The 23,329-nt window shown below is 46.9% G+C and overlaps 1 protein-coding gene and 1 long non-coding RNA gene across 2 annotated transcripts; one reads left to right on the forward strand and one right to left on the reverse strand.

Moving 5' to 3' along the window:
* Positions 1-2,653: 2,653 nt before the first annotated feature.
* Positions 2,654-8,622, reverse strand: LOC142923167 (uncharacterized). Its single transcript, XM_076064103.1, has 2 exons — positions 8,393-8,622; positions 2,654-5,203 (listed from the first exon to the last, which is right to left on the reverse strand). The coding sequence occupies exons 1-2, from the start codon at positions 8,574-8,576 to the stop codon at positions 4,548-4,550; spliced, it is 840 nt and encodes a 279-aa protein (XP_075920218.1). The 5' UTR covers positions 8,577-8,622; the 3' UTR covers positions 2,654-4,547.
* Positions 8,623-9,039: 417 nt separating this feature from the next.
* Positions 9,040-22,711, forward strand: LOC142923181 (uncharacterized). The gene is made up of 4 exons (XR_012940576.1): positions 9,040-9,134; positions 11,784-11,874; positions 12,803-12,898; positions 21,942-22,711. It is a non-coding gene; the product is annotated as an uncharacterized LOC142923181 (long non-coding RNA).
* Positions 22,712-23,329: the final 618 nt, after the last annotated feature.

Consider the following 23,329-nt stretch of genomic DNA (forward strand, 5'->3'; position numbering starts at 1 on the left):
GTAGCAGCTGCCACATGAACAATTAATCCGATATACACCTTCTGTTGATAGTTTAGGTAATGCGTCTTTAGTGCAAGATACTAGTTTTTGAATTTTGTGTACTGTACCAAATATTACTGTAATGTTTTGCTTTTGCAAAACGCGGGCTAATTTGTCAGTTACTCCTGAGATATATGGAATTTTTATTGTTTTAACAATCTGGTCGCTTTCAGCAGTATTGCTTTGCGATCGTGATTTGGCATTCAGTGCTCTGTTAATTTGAGCATTATTGTAGCCATTCTGTCGTAGTGCGTCTTTAACGTGTTTAATCTCTCTCACTAGAATCTCACCATCTGACACTGTTTTAGCCCGATGTATGAGCGTCTTGATAAGAGAGGATTTCTGAGCTGGATGATGATGTGATTCTGCATTCAGATAGGCATCAGTGTGCGTTTGCTTTCTGTAAACGCTGTGTTATTTTACCGTTTAGGCCATGTCCAAGCAAAATATCTAGGAATGGGAGTGTGTTATTCACCTCCATTTCCATGGTGAACTGGATGGCCGGGTTTTGTGCATTGAGATGATTTAGAAAATCATTAAGTGTATCTTTACCATGTGGCCAGACAACCAAAGTGTCATCCACATATCTAAACCAAAAGGATGGTTTTAATGTGCTCGAGGCAAGTGCTCTTATTTCAAAGTTTTCCATGTACAAATTTGCTATAGCAGGGGATAAAGGAGAACCCATTGCTGCTCCTTCCTTTTGTTTAAAGAAATCCCCTCTCCATAACTGTAAATGTGGATTCACTCTTCAACACACCGGTGGGCTAAAGTAGTGAATTATTTGTCTTTTGTTAACGTGACACTTTTTTTTGCTGATTGGCCGTGTCGGGTGGTGGAGGGTTACGACACATTTATAAATAAACGCGCTCTAACCCAAAAACCGTTATTATGAGTTTACACTTTAGATTAGGCCTAACTGCCAAGCTTACATTACTTGTTAGCTAACATCAATGCCATTTTATTCATGTGTCAAATGTGTTTATAGCTGTTATTTGGGTCTTCCAAAGTTTGAATGTTAACATTTTACATTAAATAAAAATGCTCAACACCATTATTTGAGACAGTTATTAAAACTGACATTACTAAAATGTGAAAAAGTGCTTTGCTTTATACAGTAACATCACACACACCAATCCGTTAACACATAAGTGGAGAAACTCTTATTAACTAGCAATTTAATAAGTAATTTGTGTCTTTGTGTGGGGAAATTCACATCAAAGTTCAACAAGTATATATTATATAAGATCGAAACACACGAATGTAACGTTATATGCCTAACTAACAAAAATGCGAAAACCACACGAATGCGGCAACTTCATTAAAATACCATACAAAACACGATATCCGCGATAAACCATCTACTGACAGCCTATAGCCTATATAAATGCATAAAAGTAAAATACCTCACCTCTGTGTCCACAAAGACAAAACGTTGATTGTGAAATGTTGCATTTGAATGCACAAAATGGCGATGAGGGAATTTGAGTGAGCTGAAGGATCAAAGTTGATCGTTGGATGTGCTTTCCATCTGCGCATGCGCAGATATCGCTCCACCTGCTGACCAAAGTGCGGTACTGCAGAAGCAACACAACTGAATGTCATTCATTTAACACAAGTGAGCTGTGTAAATGGGAAATATCACTTTTTCTAATTTTGTCAACACAACTGTTTTAATTTTAATGCACAAACGTTAGAGCATTATTTAATTTAAACATAATTACATTCTTTGGACCAACAACTACCAATTATCATTTTTTTGAGTGTAGGTCTGTTGTAGACAAAAACAACGGCCTGCTGATAAAGCACGTCCTGCATTCTTACATGTGTAAAGAAGCTCCTTCGCAGGTTTCATTTTCTAGATGATTTATTCCGGACGATAACATATTTACAAGGTGAGAGTGCAACTCACACGTTGCACAAGGCTATGACTATCTGCAGTCCCGGTGGTTTCTAATAGAGTAGATTAATCTCGAACAGTCTTTCTTGATGGTTTCCACCATGTTGATTTCCAACAGTCGGCCCCGATGTCGTCCACCTGCAGTTGTTCTTCAGTCCCCAAGGCATCACCCCATTTGTGGGCCACGCTCCCCCTTATATACCCGCACGGCCACGCCCTGGTAACTTCCAGCAGTTTTCCCCAGTAGATTCTCTCAGCAGACTCTATTGTCTTCTACTTCACTTCTCTTGGATGGCAAAGTTTATAGTGGGGGCAGTGGAGATGGGTTGAAACAGGTACAGGTTACTGTACGGGGGAAGGTTCGTGTGAGTCGTACTCTTGCGTTGTAAATACGTCATCGTGAAATAAATCATCTATCAAATGGAACCTGCAAAGGAGCTTCTTTACACATGTGAGTGTAAGCCTGAGTATAATCTCACGTGTTGTTGCTGTCGAGTATTTTAATTTTACCAGTGGGTCAATGAGGGAAGGGGATGATGATTAATGTAGTGATAGAATGGGTGGGTCATTCTTGAGAGCATGAAAAAGTGCGTGAGTGAGGTTGACACAGTGAATGATCGGGTGATTGTGTGATCAGGTAAATATATGACTCATGAGGAGAGAGAGGGAGTATTTACGTGAGTCATAGATTTAAGGAAGTGGGTGAGTTCATAATGGAGTGAGTACCAGTTTATTGAGTTGAACAAGGCGAGAACTAAAGCGACCAGGATGAGTCTCATTTGCAAGAGAGACCTGGATCACCCAAATTACCAAAGCTAAATAAAACACAGAGTTACAGTAATTAAAGCAAACATACTATTTTCTTCTTTCGATAAAGCATATATAAATAGAAAGACAACTGCTGTCTCATGAAAAATCGACGTAATGGAGCTAAGGGATGGTAGAATGTGAGTAATGTGCGACATGGATGTCCTCTGCCCCCTACACGACTGAACATTTTCTTTGACTACATAATTTGAGACGATTTCCATGGATGTACCAGTAGAATTTCTGGTATAGATATAATGGGAGGCTGATCGATGCCTGAGCCGGTCATGGTATGGCTCTCTATTGTTAAACCATATTATGAATGCGGATGATCTGGTGATTACTGCCCACTCTAAGGAGAAGTTGGAGACACTACAGCTAAACATGAAGCATGCTACTAAAATATGGGCCGTTACCATCAGCCCCACGAAAACAAATCACCTCCCTGGGTATTTTCCATCATAAAAATGCTCCCTTCCTCAATTCCTCATGTATTTGGGGCACCTGAGGAGAGAGTGGAGTGGGAAGTGTGCTGATGATCAAGTCCGTTTTGGGAGCCGAGGTCTCATTTAAAATAATTCGAGCTGCATTATATTTTCATCAGCTGCTCAACAGTGTGGAAGCTACCTGGCATGTCACTCCATAAAAATCTTCATGTCTTCTCGGCCACAGTTATACCCTCCCTTATCTCTCTCGAAAGGAACATTAAGGTTAGCTTGCCCACGATCTATTCAGGGTTTAACCAGACTGGACTTTGTAAGCTCACAGATTCCTAGAATATCTGGACAAATGCCCATCTGTGGGCTCCTCCAGCAAGCGAGGCTGCGTTGATTGTGTCATGCAGTCCGTATGCAGTCACGGCATCCCCAAGCAGCTTCAATTTGGCTGGATAGATGGTGTTAAATGGGCGTGGTACGGGCTAGAGAAGATATGGACTGATGTGGTGCAGAAGGATGTGGAGCTGATTGGACTTATTGATGACTGGTATCAGCAGTGTCACGATCGGCTTCTGTGGAGGAGGTTCATGAAAGGCGCTGCTGGGGAGGTGGAGGCAGTTGCCCTCCAGCAACAGCATAGGGCAGAGGAGCGAGCCTCAAAACAACGAGCAGAGCGCCAAACAACTGACACAAATAAAGTTGGCACAGTGGGGAGCACGGCTGTTGCATCTGCCCATCATCTTCCTAAGTCAATCCATGGCACCTGCGTCTATTACATGACCTCCTGCCAGCCAGCCTTCGACACTTCACATGGCCTCAAAATGCACCGAGCATGGCACAAGTGCTGTGGTGATGTCACCGCCACTTAGGGGTTAACGACGGTTGTTGCGTTGTTGTTGTGCGTGTGTGCACGGACGCATGTACGCCTGTGAGTCTCGTGTATGGAGAGATAAAGAGAGGCAGCCGGGCGGGGTGCTGGCCATTCACCCCGTGTGCCATTCAGAGCTTCATAGGCGCTTGCCCCAACATTCTGGTAAGGCTATACAGCGGATGATTGTCGCTGTTGTGTGTGTGTATGGACGTTCACCCCCCTCCCACCGCCCCCGTGTGTGCAGGGACTCATTACGCCCCCTCCCGACAAGCAGACCGGCATCCGGACTAAAGGTAAGTGACAATAACAGATTTTTTTTCCATTTAAGTAACTTTATGTTTTGCTCACAATACAGTATTTATTAGAGTGTTGCATGCAAATGTACGATATTTTGTAGTATATATGACTTTGTTGATGTTCTATGGGGTATGTTTGTCTTTCTGAGTAATGTTTTAATTAGGGTGGTGTCATTTTCACAATTTCCCCAATATTTTTAAATGGCCGACTTGCGCTTCAGCAATTTTCGGAACCAATGGCTAAATCTCTTCATCTTCTTGGGCTTGGTAGTGGTGGCAGAAGTGGTGGTGGAAACGGTTGCGGTGGTGGAAGCTGTGGCAGCGGCGGTGGAAGTGGCGTCGGTGGTGGTGGCATCATTGTACATTTGAGACACGGTCCATATTAGCTCTTTCAGCTGGCTACGGAGATGCAGGTTCTCTTCTTGCAGCCTCTTTTCCCCATGCCACATGTCCTCGTGACGCACCAGCTTCCCGCGCAGCCTAAACTGTTCCTGCCCTCTCTGCGGATTCAGGAAGTTCAACTTCCTCAGGTGGGCGTGCAGCGACCTCCGGAGATCTTCGTTTTCACAGCGCAGCGACATTTGCCGCTGTGCTGCATTGCAGTCTCGGAGAAAATCCGCATGCAGAGACTTGCTCTCCCTGCAAGGCACTCTCGTGGGCTCCAGCTCCAACTGGCGCTCTTTAAGCTGTTGAACCAGGCTCCTGATCTCTCTCTGGAGAGTCTCTCGGTTCTCCATGAACTCCTCCAGCTGATGCTGTAGCTCCAGACGGAGCATCTTGCTCTTCTGACAGAGCTCCACATTCTGCAGGCCCATCCTCTCCGTAGACAGCGTCGTGGTCTCATGGTCAAAGTCTGAAATGGAAAGCGTAAAAAGAAGATATATGAAGATCCCCATCCCAAGCATGGCCAAGACCAGAACGCCAACGATCAGCAGCACCATGCTCAGTTCGAGTTGACGGCACGCGGGACAGAAGCAAGTGTGAGACACGTCACGAAGGGGCGTGTTATTTATCGTGACGTCATTACCGGATGTGACGTACACTATGACGTAACAGCCATCCCTGCCCACTTATTGTCAATCATTGCCCACCACGTGACTCCACGGCCCTGCCCCTAACCACACAGCTCCTCCCCCATACTCTTCTTCCGCCTTCCCCACGTGATGCGAAGCGAGCCAATCACGCGAGAGGCGGCGCGCGGTCGGCCCCGCGTCCGCTTCCCGCCATTCTTGCAATGGGCGGCGGGGCCGCTCAGGGTGGGGCGCGGGGGGCGGGGGCGAGTTCACTCCACGTCGCAAGTCGGGAGGAGGGACGAGGGGGAGGGGCCAGGAGGGACGAGGGGGAGGGGCCAGGAGGGACGAGGGGGAGGGGCCAGGAGCGGGAGGGGGGGGGAGCTGAGAGCTGCGAAAGTTTGGGGTACCACTACTTGAAAAATATACTGTACCACAGAAATTAGTTTATGTTTAGTTCGATTTAGAACATCTTTCCAATGGTTGCTTAATTTGAAACCAACTTCTCGGTTGAAATTGTGTCTGTGTTTGTAGATCTGAATTGCCTCGTGAACAAATCTCTGATAAAAACCCGTGGGTTTGCAAAGAACCTTGGTATCGGAGAAAATTATATCGTGATCACCCACAGCGTTGTAACAGTGATCAGCAAAGAATTCGTTTTGCTGTGTTTCAAATCTGATTTGTGCTCGCTAATTCGGTCAGAGACATGTCGCTTTGTCTCCCCGATATAGCAATCACCGCAGGTACAACTCAATTTGTAAACCCCGGGGTACTGTAAGTCAGGAATGCCATCCTTCACGGATGGGATCAGATCACGAATGTTGTGTAATGTATTGAACCGGACCTGGATCTTGTGTTTGTTTAGAATTTTGGAAATCTTTTTAGTAACGCCTGCTATATATGGTAGTGTGATGGTTTTGGCCGGAGTATCAAGTGGTTGTTTCTGTATGGAGGGAGAAACAGCTTGGCGGATGGTACGGTCAGAGTAACCATTCCTTTTGAGGGCCAGGTGTACATGTTTTAATTCACTGGTCAGGTGGTGTTGGTCCGAAATGCAATGAGCCCTATGGTATGAAGTTTTGATGAGAGAATTATTTTGGGCTGGGTGGTGGTGGGAATCAGGTTTCAAGTAGGAATCTGTGTGGGTGGGTTTCCTGTAGACAGAATGCCCCAATGAGCCATTAGGTCTCCTCTCAAACAGAACATCTAAGAATGGTAGCTTAAATTTCGATTTAAAGTTTTCGTGACTGCAAGGATTCATCTTCTTTGGTTCTTTCGGTAAAGTCACGTAGAATGAGAATAAAATAATAAATTGATAAAATAAAATAACACAATAATATTCTCACGACGTTTCGGCCACAACACAAGCGGCCTTCATCAGGTTAAGGGGACGAGACTGTCTGGAGGACAGCGCTGGAGTGAGAAAGCCACGCTGAGATCACGACCTTTAAGCTGTGTGAGAAGAAACAAAGCGCCTTGACAAAGGAATTAGCATTTAATTTAGCATTGAAATGGCTGAGTGATTAGCTTGTGACTGGTCACAGAAAAGGCTATATTAAAGTTAAAGCATACACATCCGCAAAGGCACCCCTTGACAAAGGAATTAGCATAGAATTTAGCATTGAAATAGCTAAGTTAAAGTATACACATCCGCAGAAGCACTCCTTGACAAAGGAATTAGCATAGAATTTAGCATTGAAATAGCTGAATGATTAGCTTGTAACTGGTCACAGAAATAGCTATGTTAAAGTCAGAGCATATACATTCACCGAGGCACCTAGTACAAATCAAACAGGAGAATTTAGCATTGAAATAACTAGGCGAATTTAGCATTGAAATAACTGAGTGATTAGCTTGTGACTGGTCACAGAAATGGCTATGTTGAAGTTAAGGCCTACACATCTGAGCTATTCACAGTAACTGGGTATACAATACAATATATAATGAATACTATATCATGAACCAATAAAAAATACTAAAATATAAATTACCTCAATGTTATAAATAAACTCTATATTCTCCAATCAGCTAAGCTACCAACAATAAGTCGTTATATATCACAATGCTATATGGCGAAAAATGGGTGGATTCTTACCCTCAACTTTAGCAACACGGATAGCTTAACCGTGGTTAATGGTATGGTTTACAACATGGAGTATAACAGCGCCTCGCAGCTGTCTCTCTCCCCCTCCTCTGTTCCGACCATCGATTAACTCGTCCGTCTGAACGGGACCCGTAGCTATCCGTGTTGCTAAAGTTGAGGGTAAGAATCCACCCATTTTTCGCCATATAGCATTGTGATATATAACAACTTATTGTTGGTAGCTTAGCTGATTGGAGAATATAGAGTTTATTGATAACATTGAGGTAATTTATATTTTTGTAATATTTATTGGTTCACTATATAGTATTCATTATATATTGTATTGTATACCCAGTTACTGTGAATAGCTCAGATGTGTAGGCCTTAACTTCAACATAGCCATTTCTGTGACCAGTCACAAGCTAATCACTCAGTTATTTCAATGCTAAATTCGCCTAGTTATTTCAATGCTAAATTCTCATGTTTGATGTGTACTAGGTGCCTCGGTGAATGTATATGCTCTGACTTTAACATAGCTATTTCTGTGACCAGTTACGAGCTAATCACTCAGCTATTTCAATGCTACATTCTATGCTAATTCCTTTGTCAAGGGGTGCCTTTGCGGATGTGTATGCTTTAACTTAACATAGCCTTTTCTGTGAACAGTCACAAGCTAATCACTCAGCCATTTCAATGCTAAATTATATGTTAATTCCTCTGTCAAGGCGCTTTGTTTCTTCTCACACAGCTTAAAGATCGTGATCTCAGCGTGGCTTTCTCACTCCAGCGCTGTCCTCCAGACAGTCTCGTCCCCTTCACCTGATGAAGGCTGCTTGTATTGTGGCCGAAACGTCGTGAGAATATTATTGTTATTTTATTTTATCAATTTATTATTTTATTCTCATTCTACGTGACTTTACCGAAAGAACCAAAGAAAATGGTAGCTTACCATCTTTCTCCACTTCCATGGTCTTGTTCTTCTGACAGAGCTCCACATTCTGCAGGCCCATCCTCTCCGTTTGCAGCGTCGTGGTCTCGCGGTAAAAGTCTGAGATGGAAAGCGTAAAACGAAGATAAATGAAGATCTCCATCCCAAGCAGGGCTAACAGAACGCCAACGGTCAGCAGCGCCATGCTCAGCTCGTGTTGACGGCACGCGGGACGGAAGGAAGTGTGAGGGACGTCACGAAGGGGCGTGTCCTATATCACCGGATGTGACGTACAGCCATCCCTGCCCACTTATTGGCAATCATTGCCCACCACGTGACTCCACGGCCACGCCCCTAACCGCGCAGCTCCTCCCCCATACTCTTCTTCCGCCTTCCCCACGTGACGCGAAGCGAGCCAATCACGCGAGAGGCGGCGCGTGGTAGGCCCCGCGACCGCTTCCCGCCATTCTTGCAATGTGCGGCGGGGCCGCGCAGGGGGGGGCGGGGGGGGCGGGGCTGAGTTCACTCCACGTCGCGAGCGGGAGGAGGAGGGACGAGGGGGAGGGGCCAGGAGGGACGAGGGGGAGGGGCCAGGAGGGACGAGGGGGAGGAACCAGGAGGGAAGAGGGGGAGGGGCCAGGAGGGACGAGGGGGAGGGGCCAGGAGCGGGAGGGGGGGAGCCGTGGCGCCGCTCTTGGGCCGCGAGGCCTCCCCCTGGGCCCGCGGCGCCACGCGGAGACCGCGACAGCAGCAGCAGCAGGAGGTGGTGGTGGTGGTGTTTGTGGTTGTAGGCACGGGAGAGGTGGTGGTGGTGTTTGTGGTTGTAGGCACGGGAGAGGTGGTGGTGGTGTTTGTGGTTGTAGGCACGGGAGAGGTGGTGGTGGTGTTTGTGGTTGTAGGCACGGGAGAGGTGGTGGTGGTGTTTGTGGTTGTAGGCACGGGAGAGGTGGTGGTGGTGTTTGTGGTTGTAGGCACGGGAGAGGTGGTGGTGGTGTTTGTGGTTGTAGGCACGGGAGAGGTGGTGGTGGTGTTTGTGGTTGTAGGCACGGGAGAGGTGGTGGTGGTGTTTGTGGTTGTAGGCACGGGAGAGGTGGTGGTGGTGTTTGTGGTTGTAGGCACGGGAGAGGTGGTGGTGGTGTTTGTGGTTGTAGGCACGGGAGAGGTGGTGGTGGTGTTTGTGGTTGTAGGCACGGGAGAGGTGGTGGTGGTGTTTGTGGTTGTAGGCACGGGAGAGGTGGTGGTGGTGTTTGTGGTTGTAGGCACGGGAGAGGTGGTCACGGACAGGCGGTGAGTGCCGGGTGATGGAGGGGGGGTGAGGGAGTGGATTGCAGGGTGAGTGAGTTAATGAGGAGAATTAATAGGTGAGGAGGGTGAGTGAGTTGAAGGGTGAGGTGAGTGAGTGGGTGAGTGGTGAGTTCACGACAGGGAGATTGGGGCTGAGTGAGTGAACGCAGCGCACGGTAAAGATCCCCTGAGAGCATTCGCAAGAGTTGGACATTGAGTGCCGCTGTCAGGGTCCACACGCAAATTACTCACTTGGCATGATATACAAATTAACCATTGTAAACGATTATAACTTTTAAAAAACGTACGCTATTAGTCAGAGCTAATGCGATGTGCGTTTAGCATATTTGTAGCACGTTATAACCAACGTCAACATCGTCATTTAGAGTAACTATTAGTCCATACGTGTCACTTGCTAATAGTCCCCGGGTCAATCACAACTTTGCCGTGCGTGCAGGCTTTGTCTCTGTCTGCTCGCTAGGGCTGCGATGCCTTTCCATGCCACAAGATGACGTTCATTGCTCCTTCCACACCGCGACAATATTTACTGCAGTGTTCTATAACGCGGCAGTTGCGCTGCTGAAGAACACCGCGTTGTGTAAACTCCCTCGTTACAATGACTAATACAGGGTAAAGCACAGTCCGTGATAACAGCGTGAGATGCGTGTGTCGGCTGAACAAAGACTTGAGGCGCGTGGGGAGCATCAGGAAGCATCCAGCAGCATCCCAATGCCTCGTGTGACGCTGTGCCCAGGCAGCCGAACAACCGCACATTCCTACTCGCGCGACGTGGTTCTGTTGACTCAACCACTTAGCATCCGCGTTATAAAACGTGTTCCCTAATACATCTATCGTGCTATATCCAAATGGCGTTATGAAAACACGCGTTGAGGCAGAACGAACTCTATAAACTTTTTATTTTACCAGGTGAGACCCACTGAGCTATGTGGCTGTTTTTCAGAAGCGACCTTTCCACAAATGATAGATCAGCGAAATGGCTAATCACATAGAAATGTGTAGCACCAGCCACAAATACTCTAGACATGGATCCCCTTTGACAGGGTCAGTGTCTACTTAGATTCACTCACTCCGCCTATTATCATGTGGCGTGTGCAGCTGCGTCGTGACACTTGGTAGAGTGCTGTCTTTGAGGCAGAGAACTTTAAAACCGTGTGCAGTGGTTAATTTGCTTAACAGCTTTACACCGAACTCCTTGCTTGTGGTAAAACATGTTTGCGACTTTGCTGATTGAGAACTATGCAGATTTAGATTTATAGTAACATGTACTTGGTGTGAGATGAACTTCCAAACAATTTCCTTTGCTCAACATCTTGGAATTAATGTCTTTTTAAATGGTCAGCTTAAGTGATTCCGTGATGTTTATGTAACTTGACCATTAAGATTATCTATGGTGCACAATTATTTCAGGATTATTTTTCATAAGTAAACTTTAAACTGAACCCATATGTGATATTATATTGCCTGATTATTTTAATTTTTAATGTAGTCTACATGCTCTGCTGGGGATATTAACCCACATTTACCATTCATTGATGTTCCCTTTGACATTGGTAATTGGCATTGTCACACCATAGTAATTCATGGGCAATTATGTAATTCTGTGTCTATCTCTCTCTGCATCTGTCTGTGTGGGTGTCTCTCTCTGCCGGTGTGTTTTTCTCTATATGCATCTCTCGTGTGTCTCTTTGTGTGTGCCTCTCTCTGTGTGTGGATGTCTCTCGGTGTCTGTGTCTCTCTTTCCTTTTCCACGATGTGGTATTTACATGCAAATTCTACCTCTAGCCCCGCCCACTTACCCTTGGGCTGAGTTTATCTCAAGCCAATATAACTTCGTGTTTCAGCAGCTTTCTCGCTATATTTTTTCACCTGATGATGGTTGCTTGTGTTGCGATCGAAACGTCATGATCTATTATCTTTTCTACCTACGTGACTTTACCGAAAGAACCAAAGAGTATTGTCATTGTAATTTTGATTGTGATCGTTGTGGTGGAGGTGGTGATATTGATGGTGGTGTTAACGATAGCGGTGATTTTGGTGGTTGTAATGGTGGTATTGATGGTGGTAATGGTGGTTGACTATTACCCCTCTCGTGTCCTTCCACCACCAGGTTTAAGAATCTGCTGGTGTCTGCTGGAGGTGGACGTCGGATATCTGTGCGGTCTGGAGCGGTGGACAATAGACTTCTGCAGCTCAACCAGGTGGACGCACTGGGCAGGGAGCAAGATGGTTGTGACCTTAGAGACCCACTTACTCCCACAGAGAGCCATAGACTCACTGAGAGAGAGCACTCACACAGAGAGCCAAAGTCTCACTGACACAGAGCCATAGGCTCACTCACATGGAGACACATAGACTCACACACACAGAGAACCATTGATTAACTCATTGGTTTTTTCGGTAAAGTCACGTATGTAGAAATACCATAAAATTATATTAAAATAAATCAAGCACGACGTTTCGACCACAACACAAGCGATCTTCATCAGGTGTAAAAACAAATAGCACATAGGGTGACATCAACGCAACACATAGAGAGCGTTAAACTGCACGGAGGTAAATACAACAACAAGATGAGAGACGAGAATTCAAAAAACCTAAGAAAAATTTACGTGATGCAATACCAGTCGGCCAACGACACAGTTAGACACTTGCCTGGCAGACCACGAATTTCAGAAGAATGCTAAATTTCATGTTCATCCTCTGGGTTGAACATACCAGCATAGACAGAGTGAACAAATATGAGGTATAATATAGCAGAAATACATATACAGGGACACAAGAGGTAAGAAGAGGAAAGACGGACAGAGAAGCAAGAAAAAGGGGGCCGGAGGAATGAACAGACAGAGGCTTAAAATAAGTAGTAGAGGTGGGGGGAGGGGCCGAAGAAAGCAAAGGGCACCCCACCCACCCCACCCCACCCATCCCCACCCATCCCCACCCATCCCCACCCCACCCACCCCACCCACCCCACCCACCCCACCCCACCCACCCCACCCCACCCACCCCACTCACCCCACCCACCCCACCCATCCCACCCACCCCACCCACCCCACCCCCAACCCTCCCCTCAACGCTCCTTTCACTCCTCCCGTCACCCCTCCACCCCTCTCCTTTCTGCTGCGGCAGGGCCAGAGGCTGAGAGCATGGCAGAGGAGGCTACACGGGGAGCTGGGCCGCGTCAGGGGCGAGAGACGCGGGGCGACTCGACACTTCACAGCGTGGGTGAGTGTGGGGAGTTCGTGGTGCATGGGGGACGGTGGGTGGTGTGGTCCAGAATATAAACCACCTGTGTAGGATACACGGGGGATTTTTGATTGGTGCTTAAATGTGTGTGTGTGGAAGACGGTGTAGTGTGTGAGTGTGTGTGCGGTGGGGGGTAGGGACGTAAATGTGTGTGTAACGCAAATTAGTATCTGGGGCGGTGTGTAAACATCACACATTGGGGAGACAAAGGCGGTCCGGCGTGGTTCTGACCACTTACCATTTCGTGTACTATGCCGGCCTTCATAGGAGCTCAATAACAGCACTTGCTCCACCAGTCTGTGGAGCTCCATGGGGGATGTTTGTGTCGGAGCTCGTGCTGTAGGCGTAGACGACGCGCGACCGTGGATCCTCTATAGGGAGCGCGCGTCTGCTGTGGGTCGCATGGAGCTGCACGAGCGGACACCGCCGCAGCGATTCCCATACCGAGTCACGAGATAGGCGCTGGGAAACAATTGCGCTGAAATGTGTTGTTGGGTGGATGAAGCGAGCACCACGATGGTGTGCTTGCCTTGTATGGTCAGTCATGTGACTGATTATTATAATATATTAATTCACACCTGTGCACCGTGTCATGGCAGTTTCTCTGTTTTTCCTTCATTGCATTTTTATTTCAGAAATATTTCACCTGCAAAATAGATTGAGTTTGAATATCTCATGCGAAAGGGTGCCCAGGGCATGTGGGGTCGTCCAATTGCACAGTGCTTAGCGCACATCACTACACACCCATGGACTAAATCCAGAGGCGAGTGACAAATTAATCAGTTCTACCCCCCTCGCTTCACCAACCCGCACTAGTCAGCGTGGTGAAATATGGTAAAAAAATCAACACTACCAACAGGGCATAGGGTGCCCATTATCCAGAAGGGCTTTACTTTATTATCACATCCACATCTAATTGTGGATTTGGTTATTTTTCTTCAGTTATCTTTGTTGCATAAATACAACTTGACAAGATGTGTACTGCTTCATTCTGGTACATTTACTGTTTTTCAGTGCATTTCAGCACTGGGTGTGTTTGTTGGATTTATTGTTTGTCACGTGAGGTTAAACACTAAAAAAGTATTTTATGAACCAGGCAAAGTCCAATAAGCTATTAGATTTTTCATTGAACTGACAGATGCTGTAACCTGGTCCCTTGGGTACCCAGGCCTTCCTATAGTATAACTCCAGGAATCGGCAGATTTTTATTTTATTGTACCAAGTAAGGTCCACTGAGCTATATAGCTGTTTTTCAAAAGCAACCTGGCCACAAATCATAGCTCAACGAAGTGGCTTATCACGTGGAAATTTGTAGCAGCCAAATACTGTAAACGCATATTTCTAAATGTGGAGGGAAAAAAACTGCGAGGATCCAGAGAAAAACCCACGCCACCACGGGGAGAATATGCAAACTCCAAATATCCAGGCGTTGGGGTAGGAATCGAACCCACGACCTCCTGCATTCCAGGCGAAGGGGATAACTTGTTGCCACCACTGAGCCCCTTGTTAGTCTGATGTGGTATACTGGTACAGCCCTTGGTGGCCTCGGTCACTTTACTGACCTTTGCACCATTATGTAGTCGGTTCAATTGAGTCGCAGACATACTCTTTGGAGGCAACAAATTTATTTATACCAACACGAAGGGGTAACTTCCCTTTTACCAGATAACAACCTATGGTGGTGGACCACCAGGCTATCTGCGCTAACACTCTGGGATAGCTACAACGAGCAGGACTCCAGCTTGAGTCCTGCCCATGTGTTGGTGACTCTTCACGGACGTTGAATGTAGATCTTTCAGAAGACAACAGCAAAGCTGAACCCCGGTCCCTCTGGGGACCCGGTTTATATGCTCACCAGTCGTGGCCGGCTCCGCCCTTGGCCACGACTACCTTCCCGATTCCTATTGCAAGATCTCGCCCTGACACGTGACTACCCACTAGCCCCAACTTGGGGCCCCTGTGTAGACTTTACCCGTCATGTACCTTCCAGGTTCAACCAGAGTGCAATGGCCCACATTAACCTCATTCATGGCTGACACTTTCACACCCCTCCTATAGAGAACAGCACTGCACGCTACGCGTGGTGCCACTCAGCGCCATGACTCAGCGCTCACCAAGCCCCACTAGGGCTGGTACTACACCCACATATATGGGGTGTCGGTGATGTAATTACATCGCACGCCATGCCTCTCAGGCCGGCACTACACAGTGGCATTCCCGATGTCACTACATTACCCCCCCCCCCCATTCGTAGCATTCAGCCGTCCTGGCTGTCAACTCCCCCTTAAAACTAACCAAGTGAATAAGTTCTAGATTTGAAGCTTTCGTGACTGCAAGGATCCATACTCTTTGGTTCTATTCGGTAAAGTCACGTAGGGAAAAAATAAAACAACAAAAATCATGACGTTTCGGCCACAACACAAGTGGCCTTCATCAGGTGAAGGGGACCGTACTGTCATGAGAACAGCGTTGGAGTGAAGACAGTCCAGCCCAGGTCGCGTCCTTTTAAGCTGTGTAGGAGGAATCAAAATGCTTTGACAAAGGAATTAGCATAAAATGACCGTAACGCACAAGAGGACCGGCACGGAGGGGGGGAGGGGGTGTGAAGTGGAACGTAGAGGACCGGCACGGGGCGGGGGGGAAGTTTACAAATGTAGGTGTGAAGTGAAATAAGCTTCTATGAAAGTTTGGTATATCACTATTTAGATAAATACCATTGAAAATTAGTTTAATGTTTGGTATGATTTAGAACATCTTTCCAATGGTTGCTTAAGTGAATAAGGTGATAAAAAGCGAGTAAAAGTGACTAAACGCTATGTGTGCCTCAATAATTAACAATAACAAATAGCATATAAATACCCAAGCCCACCTATACAATATATACATTAGCTACAAATGTACAGAACAACACGCGAAAATATAAAACGCGAATGCACGGAATCCCCTCCATCACCAACAACTCCCATCCTCACCGTGTAACAATACCCATAAGCACAACAAAGGCTAGGTTCAGCCAATAACCGATATGGCCTACTGAGTGTGACAAGCAACTGATGGTGTGGGAGTGTGTGTGCATGGGTGTCACAAAATCCGAAGAGTTTTTGAGCGAGTCCTCGTGGCTGGGCCTCCAGTGGAGGTGGGCTCACTCTCCCTGGAGGGCCCAGGGGGAATATGCAACTGTCCAGTCGAATCCGGCTCCTCACGAAGAGCAGTAGGCCGGGTCGACGGGTTCTCCTCTCCTGAATAAAGTGAAGACAGCGCAGGCGGCGGCTCGGGGGACATCAGGCGTGCGGCACCTGAGGGAGGAAGCACACGACTCCGCTGAGGACCAACCTCAACGGGCACACATGCCAGCTCGCCGGACACATCTGTCCCTCGGCGCCCACAGTGTGGAGATGGAACAAACTCACAGGGAGCAATAAAGGGCTTAGGGCAAGAGGAGTGTACAAACCAACTCCGCCGCTCCAAGCGGATCTGGACACACTGCGGTCGAATGACCCAAATCACATCAACCAGCCCTCTCCAGGGTTTGAGCAAATTGGGCGATGTACCCACCGGTACCTGTGGACAGTGCAACCAAGCTCTGTACCCAGGTGCCTACTCATCTTTTGAAGTACGGAAGCCTCTCAGCCATTCATTGGCCAATCGGCACGAATCAGAATTTACCCTGGAAGTCTCCCGCACTTCGGAAAGCTTTTGAAGGGTACAGCACACAGAGTCAGAGATTTAAGATTTTGCCTTGTTGGGTGCGGCTTGTAACTGAACATGAATCAGGGGGTCGTGTTCTCGCTGACCTGATGACTCAACATGGAGGTCAGAGTCCTGTGCAGCCACCTCAACCATACCATCCGTCTGCGGATTGTGCGGTGACATGCGTACTTTCTTGGTTCACAACTAACGCACACCTCTTGCAATAATTTTGAAGAAAATGTTTTGCCCTGATTGTTCAGAAGACGTTCGGGAGCACTCTTGTCCATAATGTAGTGGGTAATAAACTGGAGGAAGCTTACTCTGAGGCAACACATTATAACATTAACAGGTTATTACACAATGGGGTAATGGCCCCTTTCACCCGATACTCTATGGAGGTAGTCCCTCCAGACTTGCTTGCCTCTCACTGGCTATCACGCTATCACGGCATCTATACTGCTGGGGCTTGAGTCTTCCCTTGAGTCTTCACTGGTTATCAGCTGGAGCTTTCACTGGTACAAGCTCGAGCCGACCCTAGCCAGGGGTTCTGCTCTGCCCATTGGGCTCTTCTCTTCAGGGCTCCAGGATGCTCTTTAGTCTTCGGCCGGACAACAACTGCTGGGACCGCTCAGGGACCTGACTTATATATAGGCTCCTGGCTCACTCCGCCCCTGGCCACGCCTTCCTTCTAGGACCGTCTCCGAGGGTCTGGAGAATGACATCATCTCCCCAGCCCCCTTCCCGGGATCTGGGGTCCCGACCGTTGGTCACGATGCTCCCCCAGGGATTGCCTTGGCCAACGGCCCGTCATCATTAATCCCGCAGGTTCAGCCTCCCCTCTGCTCCCTACTGACACAAGCTAGTACTGCCAGCTATGATTAGTGGCGATCATGTTCAACCATGCCACTACAATTACGTAGCCATTGAGGAATGCCTCAGTGATCTTTGCCGCCAACTGTTTGGGAAGCGGCCAGGCCACAGGCCATCATGAGAAATACTCGACTCCCACCAGAAAATATTTATTCCCACGAGCGGCTTCTACCGCGTGCACTGCACACACCCCTTCAACAAATTAGCAGCATCCTCAGCCATGCCAGGCCAGAAGAAATCCGACTTACATGTGGCCAATGCTAGTTTATGCACACCCAAGTGCAACAGACGCTCGTGCACCGCCCAAATGACCTTACTCCACAGGGCGGTGGGCACAACAATGTTAGAACATCGCATCTCTCCGCCCCAATGCATGAGCAATCCGCCTCTGAGAATGAAAGAGGCGACACCCCATCGATCCTCGCCCCCATCAGTCTCTCTGACACGGCATCGCAATTTAAGCAGGGAAGCGTCCTCAACCTGGAGGCGCCCCCATTCTTCGTGGTCCAATCCAATGACAGCATCACGTGCCACTGGATCCCTAGCCCCCTCAGATGTTACAACCTCGGCCGATGCCGTAAGGGTAGAGGGCGAGTGTTCGTTGCGCGGCTTACAGTGACCAGAGCCCGAAAAACTTGCGCAACTCTCGTTCATGGGTAATCGCGACAGGGCATCCGCGTTCGTGTGATGGGAGCCTTTGCGATAGGTAACCTGAAAAGAGTAGTCCTGGAGGACCTCCAACCAGCGTGAAAGTTCACCAGATGGCTGGTCAACCTGCAGCGCGTACTGCAGCGCCGCGTGGTCCGAGCGCACCTCAAAGTCTCTCCCATACAAATATGGAAGATACTTTTGCAAGAAAAACACGATAGCTAACAGTTATCAGCGTGTGACACAGTACCGCTGTTCAGCCGGAGACAGCACTCTGCTTCCTTATGCGATAACACTCTCGACGCCATTGACAACTTGAGACAGAACAGCTCCAATGCCAGTGTTACTAGCATCTGTATCAAGGACAAACGGCAAGGAAAAGTCGGGGTAGTGGAGGGGAGGGGTGTTCACCAAGCCATCTTGGAGTGCAACAAATGCGGCCTCCTCATGGGTGGTGCCGATGTCACAAGTCGAGGAGACTGAAGTGCTGTGACAAAAGGGCCATTGCCTGAATCGTCTCTTACTATATGCATTTCATTTCAAAGCGGTGTTATCGAAGAAGTTTTTTTGGAAGATAAATAACATCGCGATGGGGGGAGGGGGAGATAGTGGGATTGAGGGGGAGCGATTAGGGGGGTTATAGAGGTGGGTGTTGAGTAAAATAGTATCAGTGTCTTGTGCTCGAGCCTAGGGGCTATGCCAAGGGGCTAGGACATTGAGAACACGGATTCGAATGAACGTCTCATCTTGCCACATGCTTTTTTTACTATCTCCATCAGTAACACAAAAGCAACGCTGCTTCTAAAATGGGCATAGTACTCTGAAGCATGTAAAAATGGTAATGTACTGTAATCGTATTTTAACAGGAGCATTGTCTCTTTAAAGGTCACGGTTTTTTTGTTGACATGAACTCTATTGGCTTTCACCTCCCTGTTCACAGAGATCGTCAATAGAGGCTGAAGTCTGTTACTCGCGCACAGTCAGTCGAGGGAGTGATAGCCCCCACTGTGCCCTTCAGCCCGTGGCGTTGCCTATGGGACTCATTGTCCCGTAACATCCCGAGTTCACAATGTCGATTAAAGCGACACCTTTGTTTAATAACGATCCATGAAATGAGTGGGACTTTATATAGTGTGACAGTCTTGTCTTTGGTAATAATGTTCTCATGTTTGTTTCTGTTGCCTGTTTTTTAATTGGTAAAGCTGTGTTCGTTTTGATCCCTCCACTGGTATCCGATTAATTTCTGCATCAAGCACAATATCCCCTTTGCTGTCTTCAAGTTCCACCATGGACACGCTCCTGCTTGCCTCTCCCATCATCTCATTCCCCTCCCAATGTTCTCCTATATCGTCCCTACCATCTCGCTTTACTCCCCTTCACTCATTCTCCGCCCAGCAACCAAGGCTTCCTGTTGGAACTTCTAATCAACCTTTACTCATTCGGAGGTCGCTCATTCCCTTTTATTTTGATGCAATTATTTGGGCCTGTCACTTACTATCCACAGATTTCTCCTGTGATCATCACTGTATGTTCTCTCTTTAGAAATGTAGGCTGAATGTACACCTCCTTGTTCCCAATGATGATTGTATCTCATTGATGTGCACATCACCTGACAGAGGCTCTTTTTAAAGGCACTCTAATTGATTATTTCTCATTTCACAGCCTCCACTACACTACTCAGCAGATTATACCCCACTTTGTTCGTCAAGACTTGCTTGAGGCAAATATAAGTATGGTCCAACAACTTCTATGACTGACACGGCATGAGTAAGACTGCCTGCAGTCCAACCAAAGAGGCTGCATCATTGAAAGCTGGTTTCAAGCCTGCCCTCCACGTGTGTTAAAATATCTTACTCACCCATGTGATGATAGTTGAGCCTCTGGGTGTCAGCATTTCTGCTCTGATATTGCAAGTGTTGGGTACTAGTGATTTCTTTCATTTTTCTTAGGGTACCTCTCACTTTATACTCAAATGGCTCAATGCAGAAGGTGTAGGGTCTTTGGTTGCTGTGGCTTGCATGAGCTCTTCAAAGGGATATGACGAGCGATTCTGCATTTGGGAGCATAATTACTTCTAGCATGCTAGTTTATGCCTTCAACTGCTGAGGAGCTTGCCACTGGCATTTGTAATTGCGCAGGAAATATCCCCTGAGCTGACTGAAGTTTGCAAAGTCATCCTTTATTTGACTGAGAGTTATTATTCAACTGCTGCAGCTTTTCCATCAGGCCCCCTCTGTTCATGCCAGATCTGAGTTTTGCATTGCCTTCTTAGGCCCTTGTAGCAGTTTTTACGTTCTTTTTTCAATTAACACCACGTTTAATCACTAATTCATTCATTTCCAATATTGCAACAAGTTGTTGGGCAGGTCTTGGCGGCGTTGTTTACATAACCTTGAAATTGTCCCAAACTGTTGGTTCCTCATTCGACAGGAGCGTGCATTACCACTGCCCACCTCCACATTACAACCATCCCCACTATAAGAATTATATCCTGTATGAGCTGGAGAAGCTTTTGTTGAACTTCGAGAGTACTACTAAGAAATGGGGTTTACGTTCATCCCCACATAAAACAAAGCACCTGCCTGGGTATTCTGTGTCATCGTATTCTCCCATCCCTCCACTCCCCATGAGCAGTGGGGCATTTTTGGACAGAGCAGAACAATTTTCCATACCTGGAAAGGGTGCATGTGACTAGCTCCAGTTTGGCAGCAGAGGTCATGCTCCGAATCGGTTGAACATAATTATCTCAGCTGCGTAACACACTGTGAATGCTGCATTGCCTGTCGCTCCATGTAAAGCTCTGGGTCTTCTCAGCCAGATATCCCCTCCCTTCTCTACATTTGAGAAATTTGGATCCCTTTTAAAGGAACATCCACACTGGTTTTGCATATTCAAGTTGTCTACGATCCACCGTGGGCTTAACAAACTAGATTATGTGAGCAGCTTAGATCCTTGAATGATCTGGACAAATGCCCATCAGTGAGATACTAAGGCAGGTGAGGCAGCATTGGCTGAGTCATGTAGCCCAAATGCCCAGTCACTGTGTACCCAAACAGCTTCTGTTTGTCCAGATATAAGGGGCTTATCGCTATAGGCAAGAGTTTGACTGCTGTGTAACAGAAGGATGGTGGAGCTGTTTGGGCTTGCCAACAGCTCGACCAGTGGTTTCAAGATCAGCGTCTCTGGAGGAGTTTTGTGAAGGATGTCATCCTCCAGCAATAACGGAGGGCGGAGGAGTGATGCTCACAACAACGAGCGGAGTGCAGAATGAGTAAAATGCAGCAAGGTGGAACAGTAGGGAGCACAGGTGGTAGATCTGCCAGTCATCCCTGTCACTCAACCCATGACACCTTTATCTATCCTGTAACCTCCTGCCCATGAGCCTTCGACAGTCCACATGACCTCAATGTGCACTTAGCCTGGCACAAACACTTTGTTGACGTCACCAATTTTGAGTGGCGAATGGCTTTTATTGTTATTGTGTTTATGTACCCACCCCTTCATGTGCCGTACTGGCCTTCTTAGGTGCTCGCTAGCAGAACTAATCCCAATAATGTAAAAAACGATATGGGAGATTTTTCTCATTTGTATCTTGTATGTTTGTGTACATCGCCTATGTGTGTTTGTGGCGAGCCATGCTGCACAACAAACTCAGCCACAGTTATCAATAGCACGTGATATCTACACCGGTTTTGGGTCCTCTAGGTTGTGTCTGCATTAAATGAGTGCCTGGTACAATGGGTAATCAGTATAACCTATGAGACAAACGTGGCCGGGTGTGGTGCTGGCCATTTCTACCCCACTTTGCGTGCAGGTCTTCAAAGGGGCTCACTAACAGCACTTGACCCACCAGTCTGTGGAGCTACATGGGGGATGTTTGTGTTGAAGCTCGTTCTGTCGGCGTAGAAGACGCTCGACAGTTTATCCTCTGTAGGGAGCACGCGTCTGCTGTGTGTAGCGTGGAGCTGCACGATAGTGAAACCAATAGAGTTGTTGCGCCTTGGGCGTAAACATCAATGTATGTCCATTTTCCAGGTGTTATTTTTTTCATTTCCTGTGGAGATGTGTGCTGTATGAGAGAAAAAGCGACTGAGCCCACGCCCTCACCCCCTTCTCCCTATTGCATTATCTCCTCGTACTATTTGACTACTCATAAAATCATACGTATATAGTGACACCCCAGGGATAAATTAATATTGCTTGTTATAGCACATTCTTGTAGAAAGAACGCTGGTTAAGTCAGACCGGCCTGTATATGTACAGTATAGATATTTAGTTTGCAGCGATGCAATACACACAGCTCAATACACAAAGAGTTAAATGTATAAATATCTCATACTAAAGAATGGATTACTTGGGTTTACAAACATGATGTACAAAACTCGTTATAGTCTCATGCTCTGCATGCTGTTGTAAATGCACGTGGTGTATACTCACTGACCAGATGCTTCGTTATTATTGATACTAATAAAAAATGTAAAATTAATAATTTTTTTCATTAATTTCTCACGTTAAACAAATATAGGGAGGCGTTCATTCAGCGGTAGAGAGACAATGGCTGCTGATGATGATGTAACATGCCGCTCATTTTGAAGGATTCCTAAGAGACGGTGCAAGTGGAGATTCAAAGGCATAGGAAGGTGATTGCACAGACACCTGGACCACTGCTGTCCTGTATAAGTGATTTATTTAACATAATGAACATTACAGTAACATTGACGCTGCCTCATGTGTGTACTTTAAGTTTTGGCTTCCCCACACAAACACACTACCTCCACAAAAGGTCATGTTTACTCATTTCTGTGAAGCGTATTCAAGTTTAATTTATTAGGTATAGCCCTGTGAGCCATGCGGCTCTTAAGTCGGGTGCAACCGCAACAAACAAAATATGAATCTACATTGCAGAAAACTATTAAACCACAACCAGACCAAAATAAAGCTACAAAAACAATGTAACAGCAGTAATCATAGGAACTGTGATTTTAAAATTAACAAACGATAAACATAACATGTACGACAAAACCTGCAGCCATAGCTGGCAGCACGACACTCCCAGTGTATGATGTGTGAGTGAGTCAGCAGCAGCGTGAGTGAGTGTATGATGTGCGAGTCAACGTATGATGTGCGAGTCAGCGTATGATGATCGAGTCAGTATTAGGTTGAGTGAGTACATGATGTGTGAGCCAGCGCACGATGTGTTAG

Source organism: Petromyzon marinus, unplaced genomic scaffold (genome assembly GCF_048934315.1).
Source record: "Petromyzon marinus isolate PM22_M1 ecotype Great Lakes invasive population unplaced genomic scaffold, UKy_Petmar_22M1.pri1.0 PM_Scaffold_31, whole genome shotgun sequence".
Classification (NCBI taxonomy): domain Eukaryota; kingdom Metazoa; phylum Chordata; class Hyperoartia; order Petromyzontiformes; family Petromyzontidae; genus Petromyzon; species Petromyzon marinus.